This window comes from Mya arenaria, chromosome 15 (genome assembly GCF_026914265.1).
Source record: "Mya arenaria isolate MELC-2E11 chromosome 15, ASM2691426v1".
Classification (NCBI taxonomy): Eukaryota; Metazoa; Mollusca; class Bivalvia; order Myida; family Myidae; genus Mya; species Mya arenaria.
The window spans coordinates 56129858-56153130 of record NC_069136.1 but is presented as its reverse complement, the minus strand read 5'-3'; the positions used below and the strand labels follow the sequence as shown (position 1 = coordinate 56153130).

Below are 23273 nucleotides of genomic sequence, written 5' to 3'. Positions count from 1 at the left end.
TAATTCTCATCATTACCACCCAAATACAGCTAATGATAAAAGAACAATACAAAAATTCTGCCACTCTGAGTATGCATTATAGGACACGAATGCATGTCACAACAGTATGCTATTACAACAACGAATCTTATACATACACCATAACAGTAATGTTCTTAAAATGTGTTTAACAATACATAAATTTATAAGAAAAATAGATTACTGAAAATAACGCCCACTATAATGCATACTTAAGAAATGGAAATAAATGATCTTTGATAGTGCGGCCAGATCATTGATAAACTTATATGCACTCTTTTATAGCTATGCATAAAGTAGCAACTATTGATAACGGGAAAACAAAAACAAAGCAAGAAAGAATGTTACTTTTTTATCACAAAGCGTGCATCTTTGTTTTTACTTATAAGAAACACATCCATCAGTACTGCTAAATGTTGCTTTCAGTGTGGTATTTAATGCGAAATGTCAACCATTTTTCTGATGACAATTATGAAATGGATTAAAGCAGCCAGACAAGAATACCATTTCTGGACTATCTTCAGAGCAACGTCTCGAGACAAAAACTCACAGGTAAGGTGAACGAATAGATCATTTTGGCAAAAACTTACCGATACATGCAATGTTGCCGTATTATACTTCAGGTATTTTAAAAATTCTACGAATAAATTGTTTTCTTTAAGAATGTAATTCAATCTAAATTGAACCTGCGTACAAATTAATTTGGATCTATTTTTGGATTTCTTGGATTTCCATTATAACGTATTGTTTTTTTTTTATTCAACTTGAACGCTCCTTATTAAATATACTTAACCTTGAACTTACCAAACCACTTTCGCCTGTTGCCCATTACCCGATCATTTCAAGTCAGTCTCTCATTTTCACTAGCAGATCTAGGGAGGTGGGGGGGGGGGGGGGGAGTTGGGTTGGCAAACCTTCGATTGTCCAAGTTTACAATTGTCTATATCCGAGAAATAAATGAATTAATACACCAATATCCATTGTTTCAAACTTAACTGTTTTTTGGGATGACCCCTAAACCCTTTTCGCCCCCAACCCATGAATTGAGGAGCTCTCCAATTATTTTAAGAGCTCTTCAAACGCCCGGGTGTATTAAGATTTTGCGTTCCATAGTCTTTGCACTTTGTCCCAATACCTAACACGATTATATATCTCACCCGGGTCGACGCCCATGCATAGTTCGGTTGCGACATTAAATAAAAGTAATTCGTAAATATGTTTATATTTTCGACCTACGTCGACCTAGGTCGGTATTAGGTCAGGTTATCTGCATATGTGATTTTAAAAATTCTTATAAATCGTAAACGAGATAAAAGGTTGATTGGCACAAAAGGTTGATTGGCACTTACAAATGTTTTCATCTGCTTCGATGAATATGACAACTAAATATAAAGTCGTATCTTTTTTTGGACGCTTAATTGAACTGACGTTACAAAACCTTAATTTTTGATGAACTCGTATAGTTTACAAGGATAGTGAGAACACATAATTTCACGGTTTGTGGAAGACCTGCTAATCAAACTAAGCCTTTGTTTAAGATCAATGAATTCACTGTAACAATTTAAATGCTTTTTGATCGGGTTACTCTAAACGTTGTGTTTTTGTGATATCGAAATATGTATTTGATCATATTTCATATTAATCACATACTTTGTCAGTCGTAAAATAATTTAATGTAACATAGACGCATCTCTTATGTTAATGATAAAAACATCTACCAACCATTGTTCTTCTTTAACCGCATAACATGACATTATTTTAAATTCGTAATCAATTGTATTAATTCTTTCTTTGTGGGCATTTATCAAAACTTCAACATTGGTCGGCAGTTGTGACTCATTTGTTCAGTCATTATGAACATCAATTTTGATGAGTCACATACTAGACAATGCCATAATGCTTACGTATATGTTTTGCTTTATTACTCAGAAGGAAAAAGTATATATTCTCGAATATGACATAAATTCAAAATCTGTTCATAAATGCATTGTTTGAATTGTTATTATCATAGATGTGTCTATACAGAATATGGAGTTTGTAAGTTATATGTGTATAAAACTGTGACCATGCTGATTACAAAACTTGTTATGGAATCTATGTATGCTTTTGTTTTTAGTTGTGTCCTCGTAGGGGAAATATTGGTTAGAGATTTTGTCGGCGTATATTGGTTTGCGACATGATCCGCCAATGTCATTCGAAATTGCATTCACATGATTATTATGTAATCGTTGGTTTTGGATTTCGGTCTCGTATGTATCCGCTGGTTTTGGATTTCGGTCGCATAATAATTAAATTATGGGAAATTTGGTAAGGCTTTTGCCAGCTAATGTCGACAACTGGTTTGATATTTTGTCAACTTTTTGTTAAACTTGTTTAAATAGTTTTGTGAATTTTGTCCACCTATGATAAGCTAATAGGAGATTTCGTTCACCGATGTTGAAGTTGGTTTAAGGCTTTGTCCGCTTATGTAGATTTTATTTTCGGGATTTAGCCCGCAAATGTAAGAGTTGGTTGTGGATTTTGGCCGCGAAATTAAAAAGTCAGTTTGTGATTTTGTCTACGTAAGAAAAAGGTGTTTTAGAAATTTGTTCGCCTATGTAAACGTTGGTTACGTATTTGTCCGCCTATGTAAAAGTTGGTTGAGATTTTGTCCCCCTAAGCAAAAGGTGGTCTGGACTTTGTCCGCCTATAAAAAAGTTGGCTGAGGATTTTGTCCGTGTATGTAAACTTGTTCGGGTATTTTGTTCGCCTATGTAAAGAAATCGGATTTGATCGGCCTATGTTAAAGTTGGTTAGGGTTTATGTCCGCCCATTTATAACCTAGATAAATATGTACTCATAAGTGTCAAACTTGACTTGGAATCTTGACTACTTACGCTAACGTTGCTTAGAGATGTTTTCTGTTAAAGTTGGTTAGTAACTTTGTTCACCTATGATAAATTGTGTTTGGAACTCTGTCTGCGTATGTTAAAGTTTGTCAGGAATTGTTTCGCGCAAGTAAAGTTCGTTGAAGATTTGATCACCGATAGTAAAGCTGGCTGGAGATACATGTTAGTTTAGCTAGTTTCTTGAAAGTAACTGATAAAGCTATATATGCACTAGGATATGTAAACAATGCTGTAATCACGCGAGTTTATTCCAAATGTGAAGTAAAATAAATGAAACCCGGTGTAATTATCTGTTAACCTCGGTTCATCAACAAGATTTATTCAAGTTCTTCGTCTGGCTTTCAAATATTTCGTATTTAAGATAAAGTGATATTTCAATTCGCACTATCTTAAGCCGCATAGCACCAATCTTTAACTATCTTTAAAATGCCATGTCAAAAAGTAGATATCACGATACCTACTTTCTATAGCCTACAGCCTAAAGATGGCATAGGTATCAATTATAACGAGTGATAGATGAAAACACACTCATTAAAAACACACGATAATGATATTAATGATGAAAACGTTAATGATTGCATGGTAAAATGCATTTTGTATAAATGATTTCATTATATCATATTATTATTATTATATATTTAAATTCCAGCTGGATAAAAGCTGTTGGACATAAATATTTGATACTAGTACGTTCTTTTATATTAACCAAAAGCTAAACTGTGCAGTTATTTGCATATAAAACATATAAAATATTACAGAATATATCGTAAAAGAGATGAATATTGATGGCTGACAGTTAACTGCTGAAAACAAAGTCATATACTCTTACGGCAATTATAACTTTTTATAACTTCAAACATTGTTATTTTTACAAAGCGTAATTTTATCTTTCTTTTTGATTTACTGTCAATCGGTTTAATCTGCCAAAGGATGGATATTTACTTCGAAAGCAGTTTAAAGATAAATAAAAAAATCACATTTTGTTTGCTCTCCATGGTGGGCGACCTTTATGAAAAGCATTTTTCGGGCAGGACATGAGAGGCCGAGTAATTAATAAAATTCGTATTATATTCGTTAAATTAATCTTACATCGTTTTTTGTTAAAGTTTCATTATGATTTTTTAAACACGACAAGTACATTGAAAAGAAAGAAAATAAATGAGTGTCGTTCCTAAGCACGCTTGAAGATAACACACAAACAAAAAACATGCTTGTCCCGTTGTTGAGAGTTTATCGCTAAACATTACGTAGCAGGCGACATTTTTGACAGTCTGGTGTACCCGGATATGGTTGACTTCACGAAAGGCGATGACAGACATAATGCAAATACAAGAAAAATCCAAGACTTGATTCTACCATAAACAGATGATAATGTAATTCAATAGTGCATCATACATCCCATGTTGCTGTATTCTTTTGATATATTAGTTGCATGTAACCTTGAATAAAGACATGCAACTGTGATAAAATAAATTCCTAAATATCATACTAGATAAATACGTCAACAGTTAAATCATATTAAGGAAAAGTCTTTATACATGGGTCATGAGTCAAGATCGTCTGCGTATCTGAAATTACTTGAAGATTGCATAAAATAAAATTTACCTATCGAAATATGCACATTGAGTGTTTTTAACTGAAACTGCTAAAAATAAGTATCGCAAGAATAATAATATCTGTCATGTGTTTCCGTTCCGGATGATAAAATCCGACCCGAGGGCACCTGCGTTGCTAGGTAACGAGGCTTGCCGAGTTACCGGCTACGCTGCGTGCCCGAGGGTCGGATTTTTCTATCCGGAACGGACACACATGATAGATATTTTTTCTAGCAAACGTAAAATCACATTTTTTGTGAAGACAATACATAAGAAATCGCGTTTTTGTACATTTCACCAAAAAGCGCGTGCGATGATGTTTACTGACGTCACCGCACGCAGTAATTTGTATTCACTGCATACGTAAATAGGTTCCTTCGATATCACGTAATGTTAATGGAACTCATCTATTGAAATCTCATAACTATGGTTACATTTAGTGTTTAATAAAAGAAATTGAAAGTATTACGTCACATCACGTGACTCATCTGGCATGGGGGGAATGCCAGATGGAGTTTTCCAGCACGGATGAATTAACCGGAAATGCCTATCCGGTGTGCTAGAACACGTGATACGGATGTCGCGTATCGCAATCATGCATCGCGATCCGGTTTTGTGCGTATCGTTACAATCCAAATTGTAAACATTGACTGGACGAAGGCCGTCACGTAGGGTTTCGATTGATTATATTATATTTTACTGCAAAAAGTGATACCCTGTGTATGTGGAAGTATCTTAAAAAGTTATTTTGGTGATGAAATCAAATGTTCCTATATTCTTTTTAATATTTAAACATAAAACTTCTAATCTCAAGTTCAGTCCGTTTAATTGTAATTCATTTAAGCTGAAAAGAAATCGAAAATTTATTATCAAGCATTTTACGTAAATTAGTTGTTTTTCGTCGGTGTAAAATGTACATCCGGTGTACTTTAAAATGTTTTGCAAAAGTGAGACTTCCAAATGTCTATAAAATGAAAAAATGTCTTTAAAGGTGAATGCTTATCTTAATGAATTATTTAAAAAAAGATAAGAAAGCTCAGTCAATTGAAGTTGATGTAGTTTCAAACGAAAATTAAGTACATTCTCATAGGAAAACAATCTATAGATCTTGGTCGACAGCACGTCTAGCCATTTTTCTGATACTGAATATGTGTTTGAGCGCTATAACCGTTTCGCTTCTTTGGCTAAATCATGGCCACAAATAAGGTCATTAATGTAAGGTACAGCAGTCTGTCACGATTAACAGTGTCCTAAGTTTATTCTGTATTTGTAAGATTCAAAACACTTGCTAAATGGGCACACTTAAGGTGCATTATATACAAATAATGCATTACTATGTTTAATTCATGTGACTTGATTATTTGTGTACGGATAATGAGCGATATTTTGGCGCTTTTCTACTGGGTTGTCTCTTGTCACGTAGCTATCAATCGATAAACTTCTTATAAACGCTAGATTTCTTTTATATTTACACAAACCATATGTTGTTGTTTTATTTTGGTCACAAAAGTGAAATGAATAAAACATAATTCATTTTTATCTTCCAAGTGTCTATCAAGTGTTCAGCTATATTGTGCTTTTTTTAACATAAGCCTTATTTTAATCTCCTGATAAGATATAATGATTCCATGGTTCACAAAGCAAATTGCATTTGCTTGCGGATTTTCACCGGCGCATTTTGCAGTTTTTTGTTCATTTATGCATTTAATAAAGTGTTGTAACTCAATTGAATAACATGAAAGGCTCTTGAGAATCAATATCCACGATTCAAATTTCACATTGCATAAGCAATCTAAGATATTAACATTTTAAATAATATTCGATCGGGTTACTATTAATGTTTTTTATGTGAGTTCGAAAAATGTATTTGATTATATTTCATTTTCATCGCATGGTTTGTCAGTCGTACAATTAATTTAATTGAACATTAAGGCAACTCTTATGTTAACGACAATCTATTAACCATTTAGGTTTTTCTTCAACTGCATAACATGACACACTTATTAATTCGTAATTGAGCTTATTAATGCCTTCCTCAATCGCATTAATCAACTCTTCAACATTAGAAGCCTGTTCGTCGGCAGTTGTCACAGATTTGTTTAGTCAGTGTGAGCATACTATGACAAATCACACACTAGACAATTTCATTATTCTTGCGTATAATTGTGCATTATTACTCACCAAGAAAAAAATATATTCTCGAATATGATAATAACCGCGATGTTTTTGTATGCGTGTACAGAAAGCCATTGTTTGAAAATACCATATTTGTATAATTACCAAGACTAAAACCATCCATTCTTAATGAATACAGATGAATAGGACATGAAAACAATATCTTATCTACTTAAACAGACGTTATATCAAGACGTATATAGATTAAGTGACCCCACGGCGGTTGCATTTGTGGTCATATGACAAGAAGCTGTTCATTAGCCTTGTTATTCTTTTCCCCCATGTAAACCAGGATTTAGTTTTTTTTATTTTAAACTGACATTCAAGGTCGAAATTTGTAATGTTGTTTTCAACAAAGACCTCACATTTTCAATCTCTTATTAAAGTGATACTACCATTCATCGTTTAGTTTAGAAGATTTATGTCACGCTTTCAAGTATAAAATACACTCGTAATAACCGAAATTATATTCTATATAATGGGAAGGCAATATGTATCTTTCAATATATGCCGTGAATTTTCTGTTGGTAAATCAGCAATCAGCAGTTATTCATTTTTATCAATTGAGTTGGTAGATTTGAACAGAAGCTGAGTCAGAAGTCAACATAAGATCTCGACCAATAATTATGATTAAAGGTTTATTAAAATTGATTAATCATTATTAATGTTTATGTGACGCAGTTGACCCACACTCAAAACAACCTTTAACAATTATGGAATAATAAAAAGGCGGATTGTGCTTGTACAGAAACAAAACATAAGCATCTAAGTGGTCAACAGTAAACCAGCAGTCGGCTGTTATTGATTTTTATCAGGTGAAGCGGTAGATAAAAGCAGTTACTGGTCAAGTTAGTAAATGGTTTATTCACCAAAATAGCCAACCGTCATGCTGACGTTCTACAGCAGGATAACGCTTGCTGTCACACTGCACGTTACACACAAAACGTTCTGGCTGGACACAACATTAACACCCTCGATTGGCCTGCGAAATCACCTGATTTCTCACGATCGAGCATATGTAGTATTATCTTGGACGTGAAGTACGTATCAGGGATGACGTCAATAACGTTGCGGATCTTGAGCGAGCTTTACAGGAGGAATGGGCGAGAATACTACTTCACGTTATAAGAACACTAATAAACAGCATTAGACGTCGGTGTCTTGTTGTTATTGAAGCGAGGATGGCCACACTAGATATTGACATCGACATAATTTTTCATTTAGACCCCTATGCTAAATATGTAAAATACTGGAATCAGTTGATATTGTCTGTTTAAATTGTGTTAAACATATGTTGGATATTAAATAAAATTTGTGGTAAGTCAAATGTTTTTTACGTTATAGTTTTATTTCCGAGAACTATTTCACAAAGTAGAAGTACTGACCAAACTTTTTCTTCTGAGCATATTACAAGTTTTATAAAAAGCGTTATCGATAAACACCAGAGACGCGTTGAACCGACATCTGTTCACTGTACTTATCGGGTTCGAACAAACTATCAGCTTCAAAATGAAAAGTACAGAATATCCAAAGATTGCGATGCACCTATTATTATATTGCCGCTTTATATATGTTAATTCCAATACCAAGTATATGTCAGTTTTCGACTATTTTCTATTTTTTCCGCTATTTTATCATCCGGAGTACAGCCCCCTTAATGTGATATTCATAACATAACTCATTCATGTTCTATTCCTCTTATGTAATAATGGCTTGATAACATGGTAGTTTTTACAATTATTATATCATATCGATTTGTTTTAATGTTTAACATATTAAGATCTAAGCGTCACATAGAACATGTATTCATTTATTTTGTACAATTCTTTTTCAATTTTGATTATTACAAGTGCGCCAATTTTCCCAAAATACGCCCGTTCTTATTTTGAGGACACAAAGTTTGGTCCGAGAAAAATGCCCATACATATGCTGACCAATTTAAGTCTTAAGTAATAGATCGATCAAGACAGATTTCATGTAATATCTGTAATTTAAGGGTGGTAACTATCGAGTGACTTATGCGATATGGCAGCAGGTTATCGAACGTGTCTGAGACATAATACCAATACTTATTCTGACCTAATTCGGTAATGATTGTACAATGGCTATTTAAGTTATTGAGTGGACAAGACTAGTTTAAGGCCATTTATATAATATAAGAGCGATAACTCTCTAGGGATAGGGGTGATATAAGTGGTTATTATGCCAGTAAGCATTCTGACCAAATTTGGTGATGATTGGAGAAAGGCTTCTAACGTTATTGAGCTGACAACATACTAGAGGTCGCCCGTCCGCTCGCAAGCCGCTGGTCAAACTAGTATACGTACAGTTTTATAAACGGACGTATAAACATGTATAAATCTTTGAAGGTTTCGCCATATTGTCTGCTATTTGGTAAAATAGGTCTTTGAATTTCACCTATACATTTTCTGTTGCTGTGTTTTCAGAACAATTTATTTTTTAGAATTAATTTATGGTTAGTCAACTTAATTCAGAATGAAAGTGTCACTTTAATAGCGATCCTAGTGGCGCAAATTGATGTCGTTTTAATGACACCATGTTTTTACTTCATTTTCTGCTGAAAGGAGTTATATGGTGCACTAAATGTTCTTTCGTTCACAAGCTGAAATTGCATCATGATTTAAAGATAAGAAAACAGCGTGCATACACGATTCGTAATTTATGGCGGGCTGCTAGGATGTTCATCCTAAACCTGATCGTTGCCTCTAAGGATGTCCGACAGCAGCCACCTGTATAAGACTTGGAAATGTTTTTCACAGGTTATCGTTTGGCCAGCTTGCATACTTAAATGATTTGATTGGTTGATAGTAATGAATTATTACAACCGATGTTGTGTTTTTTTTTCTTCTTTCATACATGAGCAAAGGTAAAGATTCAAGGTTAAAAAGTCAAAGTAAAAGACAAAAATAGAGACGTTAACATAAGAATGTTTCTTGTCATATGATATATCTAATAAGCATAAATGATCGCTTGACATAACAAACATTTGAAAAGAAATCTGAATAAATAAAACAGCAAAAATATTTGACTGCAGTTAGATATCATATATAATAACCATAAACTAATGCATATTACCGTACATGTATTAAAATGATGGCTAACAAGAATGAGTTATTCTTATTGATAGTTACAATAAATTGTTCACGAAAACCAAACGGATTACAACATCTTTATTAACATATTTGCACTGCCGTACCAGAACATTGTTTGCAAAAGTTTGATAAAGTTTGCAACACTTAGGCTAATAAAGAACTATCTTCTTGAGATATCTTTTCGAACAGTTTAGAAAGTTGTACAAGTGCATGCAATACGGTTCTAATTTTCTAAAACACCATATCCGCTTATAAGATGTATCTTTGATTATGGTCTGTTCTATAATTGCGTATCAACCAGTTTCAATGAGTAACTGCTTAACTTTGTAAAAGCAACGTGATTTGTGTTTTGAACTTTGTCCAAATGCAATGAAAATTCATATTGATTTTAAAATTCTCTAAACAAACATATAACACATCGCTAATTTATTCAGAGTTAAACTATACTTGCATGAACTGGTATTCCAGCCTGTGTTTGTTGAATTGATGAAAATGATTCAAAATTACGTTGTTTGCGTAATTCCAAATATCTGTAAAAACCTGCAGTGTCTAATAAAGACCTGACTTTACATTCCCAATATCGTTTGCCTCTGTCAACATCAACAAATATATTTTCATAATAAACAACAATGTTTTAAACTTCTAATAACCTCGTTTCACGAAGTTTGGGTAAAATGTCAATACTTATTAGCATTTGTTTTTTTCTATTTTCGCCCAGAAAAGCCATATTATTTGCAAATAACATAACTGCAAGGTAAATGTATTTCCGTATTAAAATCATCTATAAAAAGAAGGTCTTTATACATTTTGAAAATAATGAAGAAGACAAGGCCACATCACTGAATCTTGTTTCAAACCAATAGAGCATTCGAGAAAATCAGAGTATGAAGAACAACATCTAACATGTGCTTTGACCTTTGTACATATGTTTTAACAATACGTAGTAATTCTTCACAACCTTACTTGTAAGCTTCCAATCATAAACCATTTATATCTATAACATTAAAGGCCTTTTCAAAATCAATAAATACACATGGTAATGACGTTTATTTTATTAATAATAGCATTGAGGACAAAAATATTGTCCGCCGTAGTGCAACACTGATAACATTATTGTGATCTGTTTCTTCTGGACAGATATTTGGATAAGGTCAACGATTTGTGCAAGGTATATTTTCATTAAGCTACTGTGACCTGGATTTGACAGTTCTATGCCCTCAACATTGAATTATAGTTCAGAATCATTGGAATGTACTCAAACATACTCTGACTCGTATTTATCGACAGGTGATGTTAGCTCGCCTTTAACTAAGCTAGTTTTCAATGGTGTTAAAGGAAGTCTACAATCGATAACAATCATGATACGTTAGTTTTTCTGGCGAGTGTATTTTGCATACACGTAAGCGTTGGTGGTATTCAATGTCCACTAAGTCCACTATAACAATTTAATTGTCTGACCGTAAAACATGTGTACCTTAAAGTTATATTCTAGATTAATTGTTATTTCTTATTTATATGAATGATATTGACCCATATTCGGCTCTTTCTGGACAATACCAGCCATATCATTATTGTTGATGATCCAGGTGAGTCGGCAACTATCCTAAATTGTGATTTGATATATTGTACATGAAATTGTGTTGAAATTTTAATCCTAAGTAAATAGAGAAATTAACAGTCTTAAAAAAGACGCAACAAGTACAGTACCCACTATCTGTACGAAAGATGAACAGGTTCTCCGAGTTGACAGTCATAAATATGCGGGATCTTTCTTTGAATTTTTTTTCAATCAGGTGCTGAGATCAAATATATTGAAAATGATGGTGGAAGAGAATAAATACGATGCGTAAATTAAATAGAATTGAAATATATCTGGATACTGATGTAGCGCATCGCAATATACGTGGCGATCCTTAGATTGGGGTATCTTTAAAACCCTTATTGTATACATTGACTGAACGAGAAGCGCGACGTACTGTAACATTGATTATAGCATTGTGTTACTTAAAAACTCCAGTGTACGTTAAAATGTGTAAGAAAAGGTATTATTTATTTATGCAACTAAATGTTTCTAAAATTATATTAATATTTAAACATAAAACTTCTATTTTTCAATACAATAATAAAACAAAATCAGCCAGTTCAATTGTAATTTATCATCTGAACACAAACTCGTATTATTTATATCAAACATTTTACGTAAGCTAGATGTTTGTCGTCTGTGTCCAAAGTACATCCGGTGTACTTTAAAATGTTTGGCAAAGGAGAAAATTCCGAATTTGCGCAATCTATCAGTCTATAAATGAAAAAAGCCTTCAAAAGTGAATACTTATCTTAATAAATTATTAGGAAAAAGATAAGAAAGCTCGGTCCATTGATTTACAATTGATGTAGCTTCAAACTAAAATTAAGTACATTCTCAAAGGACAACTCTCTACAGATCGTGGTCGAGTGCACGTAAAACCATTTTTCTGATATTGATAATAGGTATGGGCGTTATAACATTATTGCTTCTTTGGCTAACTCATGGCAACAGGTAAGTTCATTAATATTTGTACAGCAGTCTATCACAATTGACCATGTCCTCTTATACACTTTTTAAGCTCGTTCAATTGTAATGTCTTAAAAAGTGATATTTGTATTTATTCAATCAAATGTTTCCATTTGTTTATTAACATTAAAACGTAAAACATATATCTCTTCAATACTGTTATATATTTTTCAGCCCATTCAATTGTAATGCATTTAAGCTGAAAACAAAATCGAAAAATTACTTTTAAAAAAAACAACATTTTACGTAAATGAGATGATTGTCGTCTGTGTTTGGAGTACATCCGGTGTACTTTAAAATCTTTTCCAAATGAGAGCATTCCGAATTTGTTCTTCATTCTACAATTGCAATTCAAATGCAGATAAACCTGTATTATATTCAATACGCTCGCTGAGCGTCAAGAGGCACACTATATGTTCACACTTGGTAGATGCCAAACAAATGAAATAAGGCAATATTATGTTTAACTCATTTGATTTATGTACATATAAACAAATATAAGAGATATGTTGGCGCTGTTTTACTGGGTTATTTCGTGTCACGTTGTCAATTGAAAAATCTACTTATAAAGGCTAAGATGTCTCTATTATTTACACAAACCATTTTTGGTTTGGTTTGATTATTAAAATCGCATGAATTAAACATAACATTTCATTTTTATTTTCGTTTGTGGCTATCAAGTGTTAAACTATAATGCGCCCCTTTAACATGAACCTTGATTTTTTGCTCCTGATAAGATATAATGATTCCATGGTTCACAAAGCAAATTGCTTTTGCTTGCGGATTTTCACCGGCGCATTTTGCAGTTTTTTGTTCATTTATGCATATAATAAAGTCTTGTAACTTAACTGAATAGGATGAAAGGCTCTTGAGAATAAATATTAATGAATTCAATGTTCATATTGCGTAAGCAATCTCAGATATTAACATTTTAAATCATTTCGATCGAGTTACTCTTAATGTGGGTTTATGTGAGTGCAAAATGTTTATTTGATCACATTTCATATTCATCGCATACTTTGTCAGTCGTAAAATTAATTTAATGCAGCATAAAAGCATCTTTTATGATAATGACAAAACCATCTATCAACCATTTAGGTTCTTCTTTAACTGCACAACATGACACACTTAATTATTCGTTATGTAGTTGAATGCCTTCCTCGGTGGCATTGATCAAAACCTCAACATTCGAAGCCTATTTGTCGGCAGTTGTAACCCATCTGTTCAGTCAATGTGAACATAATATGACAAATCACACACTAGACAATGTCTAAATTCTTGCGTATAATTTTGCATTATTACTCACCAACAAAAATTATATATTCGCGAATATGATAATAACCGCGAAATTTGTTAATGCATTTACCTAAAGCCATTGTAAAAATACCATATTTTATTGCCAAGACAATACTAAAACCATCAATTCTTTATAAACACAGAAAAGAAATACATTACAACAACTACTACTATCTATGTGTTATATCACAACTGACATAGAATATTAGCACTAGATTACGAATGGTAAAATGAATTTGGGGCCGTTCCAAGAAAGGACAATGGACGTTATTGCAATTATATTAAATCTGTAAAAATGTCACAAATAGCAACATATTAATGTTTTAATTTCCTCAACTTAATAAGACTAAATAATGTATTCTTTTACTCTTGAGTACAGCAATTAATCGATAAAAATAAATATTTATGGACGGACGTGATTTCTGTCGGCGTTTGCATTTGTGGTTACGTGACAACATTTTGGCCAACAGCCGTGTTAATTCAGTGATGTGGCCTTGTCTTCTTCATTGTTTTTAAATTCAGCCGAGTTAATCTTTCCTCCAATATAAACCCGGATTTAGTTTTTTGAAATGTTAAACCTTCATTCAAGGTTGTTATCTGTCATGTTGTTTTCAACAAAGACCTCACATTTTCAATCTCGTCTTAAAGTGAAACTATCATTCATCGTCTAGTTAAGCAGTTTTTTGACACGCTTTACCGGTATAAATTACACACATAATAGCCGAAATTATATTTTATATAATGGGTATGTATCTTTCAATGTATGCCGTGTATTTATGTTGGTAAATCAGCAATCAGCCGTTATTCATTTTTAAACAGGTGAGTCGGTAGATTTGAACAGAAGATGGGTCAGAAGACAACATATAATCTCGACCACTAATCTGGTGAAAGGGTTATTAGTATTGCGTCACTACAATAAATGTTTATGTGACGCAGTTGGCCCACACTCAAAATAACCTTTAACAATTACAGAATAACAAAAAGCCGGGTTGTGTTTGTACAGAAACAAAACATAAGCATCAAAGTGGTGAACATTAAATCAGCAGTCAGCCGTTTTGGGTTTTAAATAGGTGAATCGGTATATATAAGCCGTTGCTGGTCAAGGTAGTAGATGGTTTACAGAATGTCATGTAGACCACTAAAAACCTGATGGTAGTATGTACTTTATTATTTAATGGTTATACGACTGTGTCGCATCAAAACATTTATTTCAGGAAATATTAACATTTTACAATTACTTCGATTATAACCTACATCTGTTTTGAATAAGTTCCACGCTAAATCCTTAAGAATTGCAGTTTTAAACTTAAGTAATAGTTGACTAAGTTATAATCCAGTGTATGTATACCACGTGATAAATTGCGTCATAAATGCTACGTCGAAAGGCAATACTTTCTTCGAATGAAGACTTTAAACAAATTGTTTATAACGAGCGTTATCGATAAACACCAGACGCATTGAACCGACATTTGTACACTGTACTTATCGGATTCGAACTAACTTTCAACTTCAAAATGAAACTAAACGTACAAAATTTTCCAAAGATTTCAATGCACCTATCATGATATTAACAATTTATATATTATACTTCTTAATGTGATATTCATAACATAACTCATTCATTTTATTCATCTAAAATAACATAGACAGGGTAACATGGTAGTATTTGCAATTTCATATCGATTTGTTTTAAAGTTGATCATAATTAGATCTAAGCGTCTTTTGAACACGTATTCATTTATTTCGTATAATTCGTTTTTATTCTGGATTTATAACAAGAGCGCCAATTTTTCCAAAAATTAAGGGTGGTAACTATCGAGTGACTTAAGCGATATGGCAGCTGGTTATCGAACGTGTCAGAGACATTTTACCAATACTTATTATGACCAAATTTGGTGATGATTCGACAACGGATAACTACGTTATTGAGCGGACAATACTATTTTTAGGTAATATATATATATATATATGATTAAATAGCGATAACTCTCAAGTGATAAGAGCGTAATGCCAATAATCATTCTGAGCAAATTTGGACAAAGATTTCTAAACTCAATGAGCGGACAACATACTGGGGGTCGCCCGCCCGCCCGTAAGCCGCAGGTTAAACTATAATACTATAATAATATATTCAAATGTATAAATGCTCGTATTCGTCGCCATTTTGTCTACTGGGTCTATTTGGCCACGTGGGACTGAACTATTGCTTTATTAATGTACTGTTGATTTTTACAGTTGACGAAAAAAAATAATTTTAATATTCATTTCTGGTTAGTCACATCAATATAGAATGAAAGTGTCACTTTAATAGCGATCCTATAGGCGCAAAGTTATGACATTTTAATGACTACATACATTTACTTTCACTTTGTTATGTAAATGCATTGCATGATGATTAATTTCTTGGAAAAAAATAAAACCCACACTATGCAAATTAATTTATCACCTGCTGACATGATTTATATGTGTACAAAATGTACTTTCGTTCACAAGCTGAAATTTGCATCCGCAGTCGGCTTTAAATATATGAAAAGTGCATTGAGTAACCGACGCATACATACATATTTATGGTGGGTTGCTAGGATAATATTTTGTTGATCCTATACCTGATCCTTGTCACTAAGGATGTCCGACAGCAGCCACCTGTATAAGACTTGGATAGGTTTTTCACAGATTATCATTCGGCCAGCTTTCATATTTAAACGTTTCGATTGGTTGATAGTTAGGATATTATTCAACCAATGTTTTTGTTTTTTCTTCCTTCGTTCATGGGCAAAGATGAAGATTCAAAGTTAAAAAATCAAGGTGAGAGAAAACCATTATTAAGTAACGTGAACATTTGCATGTTTTTGTCAAATGATATATCTAATTGACATACATGATCGCTTGATATTACAAACATTTGAAAAGAAATCTGAATAAATACATCAAATAAAAAAGTGACTGAAGTAGCTTATCGTGTATATTAACAATAAACTTATGCATATTACCATGCATGCATCAAAATAACGGCCACGAATGAGTTATACTTATTTATAGTTAAAATATTTTGTTAATGTTAACAAAAGCTTTTTTAATATATTTGCATAACCGTACCAGAACATTTATGTTCATTGTTTGTAAAAGCTCAAGAGATTTTCAATTCGTAATGGTTTTACTTTGTACAGGCAACGTGATTTGTTTTTGGAACTTAGTCTAAAAACTATGAAAATTCAAAATGATTTTAATTCTCGAAACATACATATTAAACAGGGCTAAACTGACCAGAGTTCAACTAAACTTGCTTGAACTGGTATTTCAACCTGTGTTTGTATTTGATGAAAAAGATTCACAATTACGTTGTTTGGTTCATTGAAATATCTCTAAAACCTGCATTGTCTGATAGAGGCTTTACATTAGATCCCCAATAATGTTTGCCACTGTCAACATCAACAAACATATTTTTATAAATCTTTGTACACCGATAGTTTTACATTCCAGTAGTTTACATCAAAACGTTATTATGCTAAAACATATATTGGAACTATAGAGCTCCATTCATGGGATAATGGTATCTTAAATTTTGGTCAAGAAATGGACCGCATCCCAACTAGAATGAGTTAGTATTTCCTTAAAAATAAACGACTGGCTCAAAAACAGACTCTTACAATTTACTGAAATTAGTAGGAGAATGAATACGCAGCAGACGTAAGATCGAGCATTAAGGTTAAATTGCCTTTAACAATAATGTCCTGGACACCGGAATCAATTGCCAGATGCATCGAGTCGAGAAAAGATACCCGCTGGGCCGTTGTCGTGTTTGGTCATCTATAAAATACTCCAAATAAAACATGTATGTTAGCTATGACCCATATGCACACAGTATCAATGATCTACTGATTGAGCCGTCTTTGTTGAATACTCGTGTTCTTACCATATAAAGAAATTCGGCCATGAGTATCCTCCTTATGATAAGAACCGATGCGAATCTTTGATAATGGAAGATCTCTGTTGCGCAAACTCTCATCAGATGCAAGATTATCGAAATATGTACTTTCTGAATAGAGTTTGTCAAGTTCTGAAAGTAAGCTCTGCACATTGTAGTTATCAAATGGGATGTGACGAGATAAGGGGAACATTAAATATGTTGAGGAAGTGGACGATGTTGACGTGGTCCTTAAGGTTGTTCGAGGATTAGGATGTACGTCACTTGCTAAAAGAAGCAAGGTTTACATAACGTATGACAAAATATAACACATACAATTAACGCAAGTAGCACGTCAAACGAAAAAATTTAGATAGGCAATCCTCGATGACTTGGAAGGGATATATCCGATAAAATGGCGAAGAAGGGAAAAACACTTTTGAGTGTACATATACTTAAATTTTAAGAAAACTAATTACTGAAGCAGTGGGGAAAATGTGGTTTTAATAAGTTTATGTTCACGCTAGAAATTAAGAAGTTCAGTTGAATATTGGATCCAAAAAAGTATGTTTCATATTAATAAATATAATTGTACCTGTGTTACGGTCAGACGATTAAATTGTTAAAGTGGACATTGTGGACATTGTAAACCTTCCACGTTTCCTTATATGCAAAATATACTCATCAGAAGTATTGAATCATGAGTAGGGTTGAAGTAACACTTTTGACAATTAACTAAGATAAACACGACTTAACATCACCTTTCAACCCTTATGAGTCCATGAAGGCTCGAGCACATTCCAATGAGTCTGAACCATACTCCCAGGTTGACAGATTAAACCTTTCCTTTTTCTTGAAAGTTCCCCAACGACAGGCGATGACAGACATAATGCAAATAAAATGTTACGATAGTTTAAACCAAGACTAGATTTTATCATAAACAGATTCTAATGTATTTTATAGTGCATCGATCATCCTATTGCTTTGTAAATATTAGTTGCATGTAACCTTGAATAACTTTGGTTTTGCCGTTTGCAACAAAAGAATAATAATACTGTTAAAGCATGTAACTGTTTGAATTATTACATATGATAACATATAAATAAGTAAATAGTAATACAATGTTAATGCAGTCTTTATTCGTGAGTCATGAGTCAAAATCACCTGCGTAAATTCAATTGCTTGAAGATTGCATAAAAAATAACATGCACTTATCGCAATACCCATTGAGTGCATGTAGTTGAAACCGATAAAAGAATAATTAAATAAAATCGCAATATATCGTGATACGGGTGTAGCGTATCGCAATATACATTGCGATCCATTTTTTGGCCTATCGTTAGATCCCTTATTGTATACATGGACTCGGCGAGCCGTCACGTGATGTTTAATTGATTCTATTTTATCTAACTATTGAAATAATGTATCCTGTGGACGTTAAAATGACTGTTAAAAGTGATTTTGTATTTATGCAATGAAATGTTTCACTAATTTTATTAACATTTAAACGTAAAACGTCTCTCTTTTTTAATACTGTAATATATTTATCAGGTAGTTCTATTGTAATTTATTTAAGCTAAAACAAAATTGAAAACTTGATATCAAACATTCTATGTAAATGAGATGTTTGTCGTCTGTGTCCAAAGTACATCCGGTGTACTTTAAAATGTTTACCAAATGAAAAAATTCCGAATTAACGCAATCAAATGTCTATAAATTGAAATTGGCCTTTAAAAGTGATTGCTTATCTTGATACGATATTTAAAAGAAGATAAGTAAGCTCGGTCGATTGAAATTGATGTAGCTTCAAACGAAAATTGAATTCATTCTCAAAGAACAACAAACTATAGATTTTGATCGAGAACATGTATAACCATTTCTCTGATACTAAAAATCGGTATTGGCGTTGTAACCTTTTCGCTTCTTTGGCTATATCATGGCCACAAATAAGGTCATTAATATCTGTACAGCAGTCTATCACAATTGACAGTGGCCTCTTCGATTGCAGATTATTCTACATTTGTAATTTAAATGCAGATTAAAAATATATTACATTTAATACCCTTGCTAAACGTAAAGGGGCACAATATAGGTTTATTATTCTGTTATATATTAGTTGCATGTAACCTTGAATAATAATAATGCATTATTCTGTTATATATTAGTTGCATGTAACCTTGAATAATAATAATGCATTATTCTGTTATATATTAGTTGCATGTAACCTTGAATAATAATAATGCATTATTCTGTTATATATTAGTTGCATGTAACCTTGAATAATAATAATGCATTATTCTGTTATATATTAGTTGCATGAAACCTTGAATAATAATAATGCATTATTCTGTTATATATTAGTTGCATGTAACCTTGAATAATGATAATGCATTATTATGTTAAACTCATTTGGGTTTTATGACTTCGGTACAAATAAACAAAAATAAGCGATTCTTTGGCCCTGTTCTTACTGAGTTATTTCGTGTTACGTAACGTTTAATTAACAAAAATATAAAGGCTAACTTTTCTTTCATACGTACAGAAATCATGTGTTTTTTTTTGTATTCATTATTAAAGTCAAATGAAATTAACATAAAATTTCATTTTTATTTTGTGCGTCTATAAAGTGTTTAACTTCACCGTGCTCCTTTAACGTCAGCCTTCCTTTTCTATTTCTGTAGTACGCAAATGTTAAATGTTAAAATGTAACGAATTTAGTTAATTTGCCATTCAATTTTTGCAAATTTTTCTTTCGAGTGTTCAGGTTTGTTTCGTATGTGCTGTATGAATATTTGGTGAAAACTGGATGACTAATTTTTGTCAAGTTCCCCTCGGCGTTAACATTTGTGGTTACGTGACAAAATTTTGTTCATTAGCCGTGTTAATCTTTCCTTCTAAATAAACCCGGTTTATTTTTTTTGAAATTTGAAACTTACATTTAAGGTCGATATCTGTCATGTTGTTTTCAACAAAGACCTTAGGTCTTAAAGTGACACTTTCACTCATCGTACAGTTTAGCGATTTTGTAACACGCTTTACCGGTATAAAATACGCACGTGATAGCCGAAATTATATTTTATCTTATTTGAAGGCAATATGTGTTGTTGTTTTTTTCAATATATGCCGTGTATTTATGTTGGTAAATCAGCAGTCAGCCGTTACTGATTTTAAACAGTAAAACTAAAACTAACAAATTGTAAGTATGTACTTACACAAAATAAATGGTTGGATTCGAATTTGTCCTAGAAATGATACCAATACCCATTTTGACCAAATTTGGTGATGATTGGACAAAGGCTACTTAAGTTATAGACCGGACAACATTTATGCGAAGAACTACAGAAACAAGCTCAGTAGCAAAACATAAACTCGATTTAATGGCACAGGGTAAACGCCAAAGACAAAGAACATGAAAACAAAAAATCACAAACAAGAGACATGGAAGAACAGCATAAAACTCCACAAACAGCACATTGCATACTATATGTAAAAAACTAGGTATTTTAGGTCATTTATATAATTGACCAGCGACAACTTTCGAGTTTCAAGAAACGATATCGCTGGTTATCATTCCAATAAACATTCCGATGATTTGGTGATGATTGGACAAATGCTTCTTAACTAGCGTATAAAAATGTATAAATGCTTGTATTTGACGCCATTTTTGGCAAAATGGGTCAATCAACTTCTGGTTTATAAACTTTCTGTTGGTTTTACAGTTAAAAAACAATTAATTTGTTTATATTCATTGAGGATCAATCAGATTAATTCAGAATGAAAGTGTTACATTAATAGCGATCCTATAAGTGATGACAATTTAATGACGTTATGCTTTTACTTTCATTGTTTAATATAAATGCATTGCATGATTATTAATTTCTTGAAAAAAAATAAATCCACTCTATGTAAATTAATTCATCATCCGGCCCCAATTTCTCGAAACTTCTTAAGTCCCTTATAACAGGATTTAGCTAATCTCCCTATTTTTGTTGTTTTATAAAATGTGTTATATTTACCTCTTCAAGAATTTTTAGAAATTATGTAGGAATAATCTGTATGATTATCAGAATAAACCATTTTTCATTTGTCAAAATTCATTCTAAGTATGTATTTTGGCTAATTGAAATAAGCGTCTTAAGCCTGTTAAGCTTAAGAAGTTTCGAGAAATTGGGTCCTGTTGACAGGAGATAAATCTGCACTAACTGTACTTTCGTTCACAATCTGAAATTGCATCCGGTGTCGACTTTCAAGATATGAAAAGAGCATTTTAAAACTAAGCATTCATGCACGTTTCTTTATTGTAAATGGCCATGAAAATCCTTTGTTGAGGCCTAGACCTGAATACCTGATAGTTGTCTCAAAGGATGTCCGACAAATAATTCGAATAAGTTTTCCACATGTTATCATTTAGCCAGCTTGCATGATGATTTTTAAATGATTTGATTGGTTGATAGTTATGAATTTATACAACCAATGTTGTTGTTATTCACTTCCTTTGTACATGGGCATAGTTAAAGATTCAAAATTAAAAAAAGAAAAGTACAAAAAAAATGTAAGTAACGTAAACATATAAATATTTCTTATCATATGATATATCTAATTCAATAAAATGCTCACGTGACATAAACTAACAATTTTAAAGAAACAAAATATATGCAAAAGTAAAAAACAGACTGAAGTAGGTCATCGTATATAATAACCATACACTAACCCACATAATCATGCATGCATAAAAACAACGTCCAACAAGAATGAGTTTTATTTATTGATAGTTACAATATATTGTTGTATTGTCATACGTAATGTATAAATTGCTTCTAGTAGTAAATGATTAGCATCCCAATCCTCGCCAAAACCCAAGAACCACGTCAACATCGTCCACTTACACATTTTGAATGTCTGACTTATCTGATCACCAATCATGTGTTAACTACAATGCGAACACAATCGCTAAGCTTACTTCCAAAACTTGACAAATTCAGAATTTAAATATTTCGATATATTTGCATTTTATGAGAGATTGTGCAACAACGATCTTTCATTATCAAAACATCGCATTTGTTCTTACAATAACGACGACAATCATGGCGGAGTATCTTTGTATATATGTTTAGAACAAGATTATTTATCAAAGACTACACAATCTGTAGATCATTGATGCTGAGTGCATATAGGTCGAACTAGTCATAGCTAACATGCATATACACTTTGCTGTATTTTATTGACCAACAAAGACAACAACGGCCCAGCACGCATCAATTTAACTTGATGCAACAGGCAATTGATTCCAGTGTTCAGGACACTATTGTTTAAGGCAATGTTACCAAAATGCACGCATTCCAACGTCTGCTGCGTCTTGATTCTCCTATTAATTTCACTCAATCAATGTGTCCATTATTGAGCTAATCGTTCAATCTCAAGAAAAACTGATACATTTTAGTGGAATTGCGGATCCATTCCTTGACCAAAATGTAAGATCTTAGCCCTTGTATGGAGCTCTTAGTTTCCAATAAAAAGATAATTCCTGATTTTATCGTCATATTTGGTCTTTCGACAAGGGCGACTTCAATCAACTTTGCCGTATGGCTGCCATTTATAGTTCGGGATCTCTTTGTGATAATGGTGTTGATATGTATTGTTTCAATACAATACCAGCAATAACAGATGTCTCGAAAACCTGTATACCGAACGGAAATGTTCTTATTGGAGATCACGAGACCACCCCCCCCCCCG

At 32.6% G+C, this 23273-nt stretch overlaps 1 protein-coding gene across 2 annotated transcripts in view; it reads left to right on the top strand.

Annotated features, from left to right (window-relative positions):
• Positions 1-547: 547 nt before the first annotated feature.
• LOC128220296 (metalloreductase STEAP4-like) overlaps positions 548-23273 on the top strand; it is a 62769-nt gene continuing 40043 nt past the window's right edge. Inside the window, exon 1 of one of the 2 annotated variants that reach the window (XM_052928647.1) lies at positions 548-570. Coding sequence is in view for 1 of the 2 variants with exons in the window: in XM_052928642.1 (XP_052784602.1) it covers positions 12316-12325 (10 nt within the window). In the remaining variant the exon portion in view is untranslated. Of the gene's footprint in view, positions 571-12300; positions 12326-23273 lie in introns of those variants that run through there. The other variant, XM_052928642.1, reaches the window with a different exon arrangement.